The sequence below is a fragment of the Balearica regulorum genome, chromosome 3, assembly GCF_011004875.1.
Source record: "Balearica regulorum gibbericeps isolate bBalReg1 chromosome 3, bBalReg1.pri, whole genome shotgun sequence".
Taxonomy (NCBI): Eukaryota; Metazoa; Chordata; class Aves; order Gruiformes; family Gruidae; genus Balearica; species Balearica regulorum.
In genome coordinates, this window is record NC_046186.1 from 20,176,674 (window position 1) to 20,190,697 (window position 14,024).

At 40.9% G+C, this 14,024-nt stretch overlaps 2 protein-coding genes across 9 annotated transcripts in view; one reads left to right on the plus strand and one right to left on the minus strand.

Annotated features, from left to right (window-relative positions):
• TRAPPC12 (trafficking protein particle complex subunit 12) overlaps nt 1-7,032 on the minus strand; it is a 58,764-nt gene extending 51,732 nt beyond the window's left edge. For all 4 annotated transcript variants that reach the window (XR_012834388.1, XM_075747247.1, XM_075747246.1 and 1 more), the window contains exons 1-3: nt 6,938-7,032; nt 5,016-6,232; nt 435-551 (exon numbers count right to left, since the gene is read on the minus strand). Coding sequence is in view for 3 of the 4 variants with exons in the window: in XM_075747247.1 (XP_075603362.1) it covers nt 435-551; nt 5,016-6,227 (1,329 nt within the window). In the remaining variant the exon portion in view is untranslated. The remainder of the gene's footprint in view (nt 1-434; nt 552-5,015; nt 6,233-6,937) is intronic.
• Nucleotides 7,005-14,024, plus strand: part of EIPR1 (EARP complex and GARP complex interacting protein 1) — a 115,371-nt gene continuing 108,351 nt past the window's right edge. For 4 of the 5 annotated variants that reach the window (XR_012834389.1, XR_012834390.1, XR_012834391.1 and 1 more), the window contains exon 1: nt 7,020-7,175. Coding sequence is in view for 2 of the 5 variants with exons in the window: in XM_075747248.1 (XP_075603363.1) it covers nt 7,134-7,175 (42 nt within the window). In the remaining 3 variants the exon portion in view is untranslated. Of the gene's footprint in view, nt 7,176-14,024 lie in introns of all 5 variants that reach the window. The other variant, XM_075747249.1, reaches the window with a different exon arrangement.

A 14,024-nucleotide genomic window follows, 5' to 3' on the forward strand; every position in this document is an offset into this window, starting at 1 on the left:
TAAAACAGTTGAAATTACCTCATCAGCTTTGCTTACCATTTACAACAACTGGTATGTCTTATCTTTTGTAAAACACTAAGGTGAAAACATAAACAATACATATGCAGATTAAAAAAAAGCTATTAAAATCTGTTATGCAACCATTTACATTACATAAAATTAACAGCTGATAAAATTTACAGTAACTTAAAATTACCTTTTTCCTAACTTTTGCATATAAAAAAATGTTTACTACATCATTTAAAACCCAATATTTGAAACCTAGTGTCACTCCCACTAAGAACCAGTGTGCTTCGGCTAGTACTTTTGCAAGATCATGAAAAGACTGCTATGCAGACTTTTTTTTTTTTTTCTCCTCACAGTCAGTAGCTCCCAGTTATCTTGAGGGAAGCATGGTATTTAATATATATTGAATTACAAAGATTGTTACTTACAATTAGCTGTTTCAAGCCTACAAATGACTGTTCTACAGAGTTGGCATTTAAAACTTGTCTCTTCACTGCAGCTTGCTCCCCCAAGAAGCGAAGCATTAAATCTTTTACTGCATCTCCCTTGGTGTTCATGGAACAGAAAAAGAAGAAACATAACAAGACACTTTTAAACATTATTTTAGCAAAATAAAATGCTGAATTAAAGCTGAGCAACATAGTTTTTTTCCCCCCTTGAGAAATGCTTATTTTCCAGTACTTTTTGTGTGAAATGAATATCAATGCATATATATTTACAGCATTTTAATGAAAACTTCTAGATTTACTCCACATTATTTGCTATATTTCTTTTTTCAATGTTTAGGCTTCAGTTAGCATAGAAACATTCAGGCTTATTTGCTTCTCGTATTATTATCCTTCAAAGATCTTACAAAATACTCTTCAAAGATCTTAGAAAACACAGTTAAGTTTTAATATCCATTATGAAAACCTGTAACATTGAAAGGTGCAATCTACTGATTGAAGATAAACGTGCACATGATAAGCTAGACTTAAGTATCCACAGAAAATACACTTTGAGAGATCATAAAATCAGGTAAACAGCAGCCCTTCAACAAGTACTCTTAATTTCAAAAGAATTAACTGCAGGAATCAGTCAGAGAAATTGGTTTATCTGAGCTCAGTAATTTGAAGACTAGTTGAGACTGTATCTACTTGAAATAGATTTCTAAAGTTAGACAAGATTAATTCTGCATTTTATGACATGGAGCAGCTAAGAGAAAGAGCGTCCAAATCCAGGTTCTAGTTCCAGCTTTGCTAGTAATAAACTGAGTAAGTCTGTATATGGCATCCTCTGTGCCTTAATTTCCCCTTCTAATCTTTATTCAACTATCGATTTCTGTGCCTTCCCATCTGTTGGCTGACATTCTTGTGGTTCCATTCTTGTGGTAATTCAAGCTTAACGTCAAGCAGCTTCTGAAAACCTGTGGACCACACATCAGCAGACGTTGAAAACTCTGCTACTACTGTCTGCACACTCTTCAGGTACCATGTCTGCCAATACAGAGTGTAGGACAGGGTTCCGGAGGGGTCCTAGCTGTCAGGCCTGTACACATTACTGTATACAGGAGAATTCACTGTAGAATTCACCACATGCCAAAAGCACATACAGAAATTATTTCTGTAAGATTTTTGCCAATCTTATGTTTTTATACATATGTAATCTAGAAAAGTAAATATCTGAAAAGGAAAATTATCAGCAATATATTAACAACATATTTATATTTTTGTTTTTAAACAGAAAGCAATTTATAACCCACATTCAGCCAGGGTAAAGATCTGTCTGGTTCACCATCCTGTCAGTGAATAGCAGATGTTTGCAGAAACAGTGTAAGAAACAGAATATGCTCATAGCAGTTTTTCCCAACTTAAGGCAGCCAGAACTTTATGGTCCACCTGTGCCACGGGACATATTTGCCCACCATTTTTAAACACCCACTAACAGACATACCCCCCATGACATTTGTCTTGTTCATTTTTCGGTCTGTTTTTCTCAACAGAAGTACATCTGAGGGCAATGAATTCTATAACTTTAAATCAGTTACATGGGTTGCAGAACAGTAACTCCTTTTGTTATGCTTATTACTCAACAATTCCTTTGCCATAAAACCCAGCAAATAATAATCCTCTATTTACCTTAGTTCTTTTATGAATTTTAGATCATTATTGTTCTGGCAAGCCAGAAAGGTTCTCTTCATTTTAGCATGCAATATTGAAGATGTTAAAGCAGAAAGTGACCATGCAAAAATGTAAGCATACAAAGGATTATTTCCAAAAATCCCTCTAAAGGAATGTGAAACCATTCACTTGAAGAACCGAGGTAAGAAGGTGTTAGCACAGCGAGCTGGAAGCAAGCCACAAAGCCTTTGCCTAAAAAAAGGTGAACTGCATAAAATACGGTAAAGCTTAGCTATGATAAAGATAATTGTTACTAAATGTTTTCACTTTCCCCATGGACAGTGATGGGAAATATGTTTGCATTTTCTGTCTAGTTTCTTGAGGAACAAGACTGCAACTACTGTTTCACTACAAGGAAAATTTTTACTTCTAATGCTGTCACCTATTGTATGAGTAAACAAGATTTCCATCTTTCGGATGGAAAAGTCTGAAGGATTAAGGAAAGAGAGTGTGTGTAAAATTACATAAATACAAAAGAATTTTTAATTCCTCTCAACAGTACTTTGGAGGAGGAAACATTACATATGAATGTAATGAAACAAAGGACGTCACAACAGTAGACAGTAACTGATGAAGAAAGGCATAATGGAAAGAGCATAAAAAGCAGTATTCCAACTTGTTTCCAAACTCAGAGAGCACAGGTACAGATAATCTGTACCATATGTAATCCAAGATAGTTTAAAAAATAATGTTTCTTGAACGATCAGCAAAATGTAGCACACAGCTGGAAATGAGAACATCGAGTATTTTTCTTTGTGCGACTTACCCATTTAATTTTTAAGACAACACACTTGTAATAAGAACAAACACTTTGAGTGAGCAGGGAAAAAAAAAAGAGTGCCAAACTCTTCAATACAGGTCCTACAAAATTTCAGTCCTTCCCTGAAGGATGCTTACAGTTCACTGTAAATGCACTTTTCAACTAACTTCAGCAACCACACGCAGCCAGGTTTAACATCTTGCGTTAACATTTAGCATTAGCAAATTATTCATATCAGTGCTTTAATGAACATTGTTGGAAGCCGATTTAGCATTGAAAACATGCCTCCCACAACATTTCAGTTGACATTTCAAGTACTCTCCAATTATAGTTTCAGTTAAATGCCACAATTTGCAGTACTAGAAGCATATGGAACAATGATACCAAACTAGGGGATGTCAGGCCAGTCAAGATGTGCACTCAGGCCACTGAAAAGCAGTAACTGGAAGTGAGGAAAGTTGTACAAACATAAAGCACTTCAAAACTTGTCCCTGCTGATATGCCTTTGTGACTGCTTATAAATTACAATCAATGAAGAAAGCAGCAGGAACCCCCTTTAATTCCACTGATGATTGTACATCAGGTCTTACTCTAGAAATACATCACATGGACATTGCCATAATGTCATTTTCAATTACGTACTAAATGGTAGATCTGCGTACATGCACATGCCCAGATTCAGGGAACCATCAGCACAAACAAGCCTTTAATCCTTGACTGGACTGAGGAAGATCAGAGAACTATTGCAAAAAAGGAGGTCACAATAAGGAGGACCTCATCCTTGGGGCCTGTAGAAGGGATCATTCCTTCTGTCCATCCCATTAGCTGTCAGGAGAGAAATACTACACACTCTGGAATTACTCATCAAGGTCTAAGGGAATTTTTGGGGAAGGTGGGAAGGAGCCTTCCATTTTTTTTGGAAGGAGTGAAGAAGGAGTAGCTTCCTACTACAGTGTTTTCTTTCATGCTAATTATTGGGCTCTGTGATGACAAACAAATGTTTTAAAAAGTGGCAGCAGCATGGTGTATGTCTAAAACCAGCATAATTTGTTGCTTGTGACAGAAACCTAAGATTTGTCAGATAATTCAGCTACAAATCTGGACCTGCTTAACTCCAGAAACTATTCTGACAGTTCCTGCAGATTGGGAAGTTATTGCAGACTGCTCTCTGCTTGTATTTGACTATTGACTGATAATCTTTGCTATGCTGCAATTAAGGATTAAAGTATCCAAATCCTCAACACCATCTCTCTAGACAACAATTCTATCATCCAGAGACAGACATGAAAGAGTAGGATAAGCCTATTTCAAGAAAAAAAATCCATTATGATTGTTAGCCTTAGCTGAGCAGCCAGGATAAAATTGCTTCCTGAGAAATACTGCATAGATCTGAGTGAAATTTCTCAAATTCTGAAAAAGGTGCTTTACGTCTTCTCACCAGTTGGGAACTCTGACAGAAGAGAAGGAAATGAGTTTCCATTACTATGTCTTTCTCTTCATTATCTCATCTGCAGTTTTCTCTTTAATTTTAGGGTTATCCTGTCCCAGTAGTTTGTTCCAGCACTCAATCTTTCCTACAGGTTATACCTTTCCACTGCTTAGGGAAGATACAAATGATGCACTTCAGTCAGTGTTAACATTAGTAAGAGCACTGTGAACATCAGTGAAAAATGTTATTACCCACCTGCTTTCAACAGTGAATTCCACAAGCAAAGCTGTCCGCCTTCAGACCTTGCGATACAAAATATTGATTTTGTATATATTCCAAATACGACCGCTATCTTTCTAACTAGGACCAGAAACTAACTGAAACTACTTAAAAATACAACCAGCTTTGGATTCTATGGAAACTATCAACACTGGTTTCAACATACCCAACAAATTTCACTATGAATAAATCAGATCTGGTTTTAGCCCCTTCATAAATGAGTAGGCAGCGACATTAAATTTTCTAATAAGGATTGAAACCATACATACAAAGTGACCAACAGCAACAATATAAAGTGCTATGATATACAGATTATCGGACAGCTCTTATACAGTATTTATAAAATATAATCTTACACTAAGATAGAACAACAGACTCTTACCTGGATATTGTCAAATTTTAATCCAGGCATTGTGAGATTCTCTTTATCTATGAACACAGTGCTGTATTGTTGTGTGGCAACTGAAATTAGAACATTTCTGGTTTCCTCACTAGGAAGCCAAGCATCATTTCTTCTATCTAGTTCACTCATATTTAAGGCTGTGGCAAAAGGGTCATCACTCCCAGCAAAAACAGCCTGGATTTGTGAGAATGGCTTGGGGGACTGAGTTATTCCTAGAGATGATGGAGAACCACCTGCTTCAGGTCTCCCATTTCCCACAGAGAAAGCAGGATTAGATGAAGCAGAAGAACTGTCTCCACCATTGGAAAGAGAGGACATTTGTTCTGGAACTGAAGAGCTTGCATTGGGATTACTAACTGAAATAAAATTAGATGTGGTAAACGAATCAAAAAAATCAGAAGCTAAAGTATTAGTGTTAACAGTATCACCAAAGAACTTGCTTAGACTTGGACTTGGTTGAACCACCTGTGGATTAGACTTCACAGGAGTCTCAATTATACTACTAAAACTGGGAGATTTTACCATCTGAGGCTCAAAACCATCAGGTAGGAACAACTGTGGCTGGGTATTAACATTGTTTGCTTGGCTGAAAATGGTACACACAGGAATAGGCTCAGCCTCAGAAGGTAGTTTGCTAGTACTAGGTGATGATATCTGGTCCTTAGGTTTGGTTTCATCAATATTATTTGGTTTTGTTTCAACAGGAACATTGTTTCCCAATTTTGGTTCCTCCTTCACTGCTTCCTGAATTGATTCTTCTTTTAAAGATGCCTGATCATCTGTTCCAATCTCAGAAATGTCTTTGGGTGTTTCTTCATGTTCAGTTTCACTCTCATTACTTAAAAACTCTTCTTTATCCACTTCTGCTTGTGGTTTTTTATTATCTTTAGCTTCTATTTGTTCTACAATCTCTTGCAGACAACCAAGTTCACCTGTGTCATCTTCACTGTTGTTTGGAGAATCTGAAATAATGACGCTCTCCATCATTTGTTCATTAAGTTTATCTACAAAATTATTTGAATCTTCTGATACAGTTTCATTCCCTTCAGATTCAAATTCATCTCCACCGAGATCAATGGTTTCCTCATGAAAGAGAATTTCTTCCTGAGCTTTCTGTTGAACCGTGTCTCCACTGTCATCTTCATCTGAGGTGTTCTTCGCATCCTTAGCATTACTTGCATTATTCTCCATGGTAGCTGAAGAAGGAAAAATCCCCACCAAAACAAGTATTAGTTTTATTACTCAGGTATTGCTCAAGAGCCCTAGTACCATGCAAATACTGAAAATCTTACTTTAAAAATATAGCCATTTCACTATTTGACATCTTTCATTTAACATCCACCCACAAAATAAATTAATTCTGAAAAAATGCCTATCTATTTTGCAAGTCACAAAAATATTGGGATTAAGGAGTAACTGCCTCCCAGTAAACACAGACAAATAGGTATTTGCTTTCCTGCTCGCAAAGACCACCTCGGGGCCCATTTAAGAAAAGGAACGGGTGGGCTCAATCCCACGGAGTCACGCTGTCACCAGCGCAGGCTGTAGAGCCGGAGGTCGGCCGCGCAGGAGCAGCGCCCGGCGGCGCCAGCGCAAAGTGCGAGGCGGTTGCACTGCTTCCGTCTCCCCCAGCCGCCGCCCGCCCCGCAGCCACGGCCCCGGGCTCCCGGAGAGCGGCCCTGCCTCCAGCGGCACCGCGGGGCCCCGCGGCCCTGAGTGCCCCGCAGTGGGGTGGGCGCGGCCTCCCCCCGCAGCCTCCGCCTGGCGCAGCCCAGAGGGACCCTGCCACCCTCCCTCAGGGCCGGGGCCGCACGGCTGCCTCAGTGCCCGCCCACCCGGACACCCCTCGGCCGGCGCAAGAGCCGCAGAGGCCGCCCTCCCCTCGCCTCTCCTCACCTCACCTCCACGCCGCGACACCGACGCCCCCCCCCCCCCGCCACCGCACCAAGTGCCGCTCCCCACCGCGCCTGCGCCGCGGGCCGGGGCGGGCGGGAGTGCGCATGCGGAAACTCACCTCCCGGAAGCGGGAAGCGACGGGCAGCACCGAGGGTCAGAAAGGCCGGCGGGCAGCAGGCTGTGGTGGGCTGTGCGGTCGCAATGGAGGACGATGCGCCGGTGATTTACGGGCTGGAGTTCCAGGTGGGGTGCTGAAGGAGAGTGAAGAAGAGCTGGCAGGTGTCGGTTCTGTCTCCAGGAAGGCGGTAGCGGTGGGGCTGGGGGTGTGTGTAGTGTGGCGGGGGAGTGCCGGGGCGGGCTGTGGGGCCCGCTCATGGGGGGACCCTCGTCCCTCTGGGCCGGTACCGGTGGCACCGCTGGCTTTTGGTGGTTCTTGGTGCATGCCTGTCGCGTTGGGCTTTTTAAAGGTGGGTGAGCACGGGGCAGGAGTTTGTCCCTGCTCCAAAACTTGCTGTTTCCAGGGCAGATGTGCCAGTGAGGGTGCAGGGGCCGAGGACAGGGGTTGTTTCCCTCATGGGCAGCCTGGCTGGTAGGGCTCCTGCGCTGTCACCGCTCCTGGTCCAACCCTGGAGAACTCTTTGCCTTGCTCTGGAGTGGCAGGAAAATACTGTCAGTCTCGAAGAGATTCCTGTAGTTGTTTCTTCCTTTCCTCGTTTTTTTAAATAATATTTTTGTGAGGAGATGGCGTGAAACTGTTTCTGAGATATTGCAAATTTTAGTTGGTTATACCCAATTGTAAAGCTGCTTGGTGTTTGTGGGGTCTCTTGCTGTGGGTTCCATGTCTGCATTTGTCCCATAGGACAAATCTGTCCATCTTATTGGTGTTTATGGCTATAAGGAAATGGGAATGTTATTGGACTGTCTGTTTTAAGAACTTATATATCGTCTTCATAGAGGAATGCAGGGCTTGCGTTTAATAAAGTTTTTACAAGTTCTGGGAAAATAAACAGCTAGGTAGCTGGATGGGTGAAAGGGACTGTAATTTATAATTCTTTCCCACAATAAGGGTTTTACTCAGCTGTTACGTGTTCACTTTGGCAACAGCTGGCTTATCATCGTTGCCATTATAGCAGTAATAGGAGGCGCTGTGTTTCTTCTGCAGCTCACAGAACAATGTTTTCATTCTGCAGTAGATGTAGTAATATAAATAAATACATATGCACTTTTTCTTAGGCACCTTTACCGAAGTGCTCATGGAAAATAATATATGGAAGTTCTGTGTAACAGGTTTGGGTGTCCTGACTACTGAGTTGTGTGCTCTGTAATCCTCACTATACCAATAGATCCCCTTAGCAAATTGTATATATGTTTGGTTTTCCTCTTGTATAGGAGCTGGTGTGTAATATTCACCTGTACTAAATGTTAAATCTATGGAAGTCTGATAATATGCTATCATTTTATGATTGACTAGAGATGGCTGTAATGTACTTCAAAATTAATAAAACTTAAACTTACACAAATCTTTTGCAGAATAGAATATACGTCCTGTACTTAATAGAATTCATAGTTTCTTTCTAGTAGGTCATGTGTAATAAGTCTTCCAGAAATCCTGGAAAGCTAGCCTGTGTGTTGTCTGGGACCCCCATGGACCTGTGCCCCTCACTTCCCCAAATCATACATCTCCTGTGGACCTTTTCTCTTCTTCTGTAAAGTATGTAACACGGCTGTCTGGTGGAAGGATAAAGCAAAAGAGATAAGAAGGTGGCTGCAATCAAAGGGAATTACAGTTAATACAGATTACTTAGAAAGGAGGTAGGGAAAGAAAAGATGATTTATGGCTAAGTTGAAAAAGGAGCATAGAGATGAAGGTTCCATTTCTGATCTCCATTAAGTGCCAGTATGGCTTTAAAACAAAATGCATCTCTGAGATTTTTTTTTTTTTCTCAGAAAGCTCTGATGGAGAAACTTAAACCTAAAACTGGTATGGTTTTTCCAGCTTGCATCTCCAGGTAAAATAAGAAAGATTATTCTTCTTCTTAAGCCTGATATCTTCTATGTTGCTAGATAATAATGGCTAGCTGCATCATCACAACTACAGTTCTTTCCAGCATGTGTCAGAAGCACTGTGACTGAAAGCGTCTCTTCAGACAAATTTTTCATCCTGGTTTAAATAATTTTGGTGTTGTTTCTTTTGTGTGGGTTTGGTTTTTTCTTTGTTATTTACAATCTTCAGCTCTATGACAAGCTTATTCAAAGTTGAGATTTGAAATTATAAAGTATTAAAAAGAGGGAGGGATCTTCTTACTCTTGTTTTGAATAAAAAATATATGGCATGAACCCATGACATCTGGAAGCTACACGAGGGATTGCAGACTAAGAAGTTACATGTGGCTCCAGTAATCAATAAGAATCTGTCTTTGGCCACTGCCAGAGAAAATGTAGTTGTGCAGATAAGTCTTTCATCCAATCCAATGTGGCCAGGTTTACAAGAAAATAAAGCTGATTTCTCCTAGGGTGTTATCCATCAACTAACTTAGAATTGTTTCTGTGCAATTTATGTTCATTTTTATGTCCAAAATGTGTTTTGATGTATAGGCATAAGTAAGGTAACTTTGAATAATGAACAAATATGTATTTCTCTTTTTTGAATCTAGTTTTCATCAAAAAAAGGCTTAGTGGAACAGGGAAGTCTTACTTGGAACTGCAACATTACTCACAGTTCTGACACATGAGAATGGACATGAAAGATATGATACAAATCCTGAGCCCTTATACAACTGTGTGTAGTTACTTAGCATGTGTAATAACTGCAAAAAGTTTTACCAAGTCACAGTGAGAAATATTAGTTTGGTTTTTTTCTGGGATGGAGGGGGAAAGGTAAATGTCTAGCAGCAAAACAAGATTAAAACTATTGAGGAATTCAGTTTTCTGCATGATTAGTTAAATTTTTGACCAGATTAGTTCCCTCTGATTTACTAGACTCTTTCTTTTTGTGTTGTTTATGATGTTCATGTAACCTAAAAAATGTCACTTCCCAGAATGGGTTTTTTGTCTCTTCAGGGTGTGTGATTCTTTTTGTGACTCCTTTTTTAAGACAAAAATCCCATCATAGTTGCTCTGATCATCATTTCAGTATGGGAGGGTTGTTCTTCTAAAAGGAACCTTGGTAGACTTCACCAATACCCTGAATTATGAGAATGGGGTCTCAAGGGTATCGCTAAGTGCTATTTTTTTGTCAGTGAAATTATATGCTTCTTACTTGTCCAGGGTAGAGTTAACCTATGTTTACTTTCTAGGCTGGATGTGCACCTGGTATGTTTACTCTGTGTTGAATAGGCTTAATTTTCAGGGATTCACAATTTTCCCCTCCTATTCTTTGAGTGTTTAAACAATGGTGTTTTCAGTAGGCGTATAAGCACAACTGAATGTCTCTACTCTGTTGGCCTTAGTTTAAGGTTGACTTGATGATGCTTATACCCCTGGAAATGAGCTGTGTGGAGGGGTGCTTTTCCAGGGTAGGTATTTGGCTCAGATACAATACCAACTGTGATTCTTGGGGGGACAGCCTACATCTCGCTTGTTTAAAAGTGTGCAGAAGCTAGCCAGCATCACGGAGGGAGGGACGAGGAACATTATTTTGTGTCAGATAGTGGTAATTATGGACTGTGTGTTTGGCACATTTGAATGGATTTTGGGGAATAGCACAATACTAAGCTGAATTTCAGCATACCAGATATAACTACTGCATGTTACATGTTAAAAGTACATAGACTTACAAGGGAGAAGCGTAGTGGGCAGGAGGGTAGGACAGTAGAAAGCCTGCTGGCTGACTGCAGGGCTGTACTACATAAGGGCAACTCCAGCTGCACCCTGAGATGGGGTTTGGTTGAAGCAGGCTTAAAAAAGTGCATTACTGCTTTTTCAGAGTTTGTGTACTGCATTGTGGTCCTGTTGTGCTTCTTGAATAAGCAATACTTTGCCCATGTTTATTGTCAGTTAGTTGTTAATGGATTTTATGGATCTGAACAGAGACTAATAGTTTTTAGAACTCTTGCCTGTTTGCAACAGTAAGGTGAAACTTAATATCCCTAAAGCCAAATGTTGTTACTTAGAATAAGACTCTTAAAGCAGTGCAAAATACCAACTGAAATAGACTGGTCACAGGTCTCTTACAATGTGTGTATATCAGTATGTATTGAGAATAGCTCAACTGACCTTCCTTTGATGGAGTAGAAGGCGGGTGTAGATTTGTTAGAGGGAGGAGGAGAAGGGACCTTTTAGGAAGATGTGTGTCGTTTGTGCAGTACCCAGGGAAACTTGTGCTGACTCTCAGGCTCTGCTGTGCTCCCACTATGGGAGTGGAGCAGGTGCAGAGCCTATAGCTCCTATTGGCAGTGGAGATGTCTTCCCTGGGAGAGCTTTTGTGGTCTCTTGTGGGATGAGAGAATGGCCTAAACAGAATGTAGATAATAACTTTGATACAGGTTTAGAGATGTTTTTGGAGGATTTATTTTGAAAACTGAATCAGTTCAAGAAACTGCATGATAATGTTGTAGTGAAATTCCTAGTTTTTGTCTCGGGCCTCTTTCTTTTCTAAAATTATTTGCCTTATGAGTGCCAATCCTGTATGTTTAATCCAGACTGAATGTGTATTCTCTCACTTGTTTTGCTATCTCCGTTTCTCTTCAAGACCCTTCTTGAGAGCAGCATTTCGGTTCAGAGACTCAGACTGGTAGGGGTTGGAAGGGACCTCTGGGGATCATCTAGTGCGACCCCCCTGCTAGAGCAGGATCACCTACAGCAGGTTGCACAGGATCGCATCCAGACGGGTTTTGAATATCTCCAGAGAAGGAGACTCCACAACCTCTCTGGGCAGCCTGTTCCAGTGCTCGGTCACCCTCATAGTAAAGAACAAAGAACTCTTCCCTCATATGCAGATGGAACTTCCTATGTGCCAGTTTGTGCCCATTGCCTCTTGTCCTGTCATTGAGAAGAGTCTGGCCCCATCCTCTTGTTATCTGCTCTTTAGATATTTATAAGCATTGATAAGATCCCCTCTCAGTCTTCTCTTCTCCAGGCTAAACAGAGCCAGCTCTCTCAGCCTTTCCTCATACGAGAGATGCTCCAGTCCCCTCGTCATCCTTGTAGCCCTCCACTGGACTCTTTCCAGTAGTTCCCTGTCTTTCTTGAGCTGGGGAGTCCAGTGGCCTTTACCAGGGCAGAGTAGAGGGGGAGGATAACCTCCCTTGAGCTGCTGGCCACGCTCTTCTGAATGCAGCCCAGGATACCATTAGCCACCTTGGCCACAAGGGCACAAGTTGGGAGGACTTCTTGTGGAACTTCAATCTGACATACTGGTAGGTTTCAAGTTTTGCTGCGGGGGGAAAAGTAGGTAAATGGCAAAACTCTCTTAACTAATTGCACAAAGATCTTTGTAATGCATGAACTGGATCAGGTGGAAACTATTTGTTTTAGGTTAGCAAGGTTTTGATAATATTGAGTATAGTACAGACTAATCGCTATGAACATAGAGTTATGTGAACTTGAAGGAACTATTAAAAGATGATTGTCGATTTATCATGAACCATGATGGTAACAGTTACCACGTGAAAGCGGGATTTCTAAGGATGATTGTGCTATGCAAGGCTTTGTGTGAGGGTTGCTTTTGTTGCTGTGAGGGTTCACAGAATCTGTCAGTTCTTGGAATAGGGTCAATGCACGAAATACCTCAGTGGTGGGAATTCTTGTGCTGTGAAAGACTTGGAGAGAGCAGCTGAGAGCACTAAAGGTCACCTGAGCATGTGTGCTGCTAGCCTCTTCATTGATAGAGTCACTGCAGCTTATCACAGTTGAGGATAGAGGGTCTCCTACTGTGGTAGGGAAACAATGCTGTCCTACCTAAGTAAAGATCAAACTGTACCTACTTGAAAATTGAAATTATGTCAGAAGGCAGAAATAATATTCATGACATTATCAGCCTAGGGCTTCTCTGGGGGGGGGGGGGGGGGAAGCCTTGTATTTTGCCTCCAGAATGAGACATCAGTAAAGCAAGCCCTTTCCCACTTCCCTTCTCTGCTCCCATCCTCCCAAGTAGCAGTATAGTATTTCTGGTTTTGAGCATAAGCAGATAACCAAATAACTTTAACTTCAGATTTGGGGACCTTAAGCCAAATACGGTGTCCTTTATATTTTTGTATTGCAAGTTCAGTGCCTGTTAGTACAGATTGATTGTATGAGTTTCAAATGACACATGGTTGCAGAAATTCTTTTGATTGTATTACACTTAATGCAAACACTCAAATGTTGGGGTCAGTATATGTTTTCTTGTTTGCTGACACCAAACTAGTGCAATGCGTCAGCATTACAAAATATACATTGTAGAAGTACTGATCCTTTTTTCTTTGCTCATTAATGCCCTAAATAGTAACAGTCTAATTAAGTAATTTTGTGTGTTTGGCTGGTATTTCAAAAGACATGGAGAAGAGAGTGTTTCAGGAGAAACTCAAAGTTGAATAAGATAGGTAATTTACTAAGGTGACAGATATGAAAAGTTTGGAATTACCATTGATAAATACACTTATGCAGTAGTGCTAATGTATGATGATACTGCTAGCAAAATGCTGTCCTGGTTATTTTTCACCAGAAGTTGAAGGCTCAGTGCTTACCAGGAAGGGGTCCCCATCTTGGATGGAGGAGGAGGAGCACAGCCCATTTGACTGCCTCTTCTGGGTCTTCAATCTCCTCTCTCCCCCTGGCGGGGTATTTTCCTCAATATCCTTTCTACTGTAACCTTAGCTGTTCCCCTCCCTGGGGTGATGTTTAACATGATTTGGGTGGACAGTCAAGTACTATAGTTGTATATGTTTAGCATGTACTGCTTTTAGCTCATTATCATATTTAGGGATGTCAACTTTAATATTCCTTTCGCAGATAATTAAGCAAAAGGCACCATGGCCTTCAAGATTCTGTATAGAAACTGTTTATCTGTTTATTCCGCATTCTTTAGCCAAAACAGGAGACCATCCTGCCGCTGTAAGACTGCTCTTGCTGACCTTGTGGATCTCCATCCACAGTGTTTGCACAAAAGCTAAG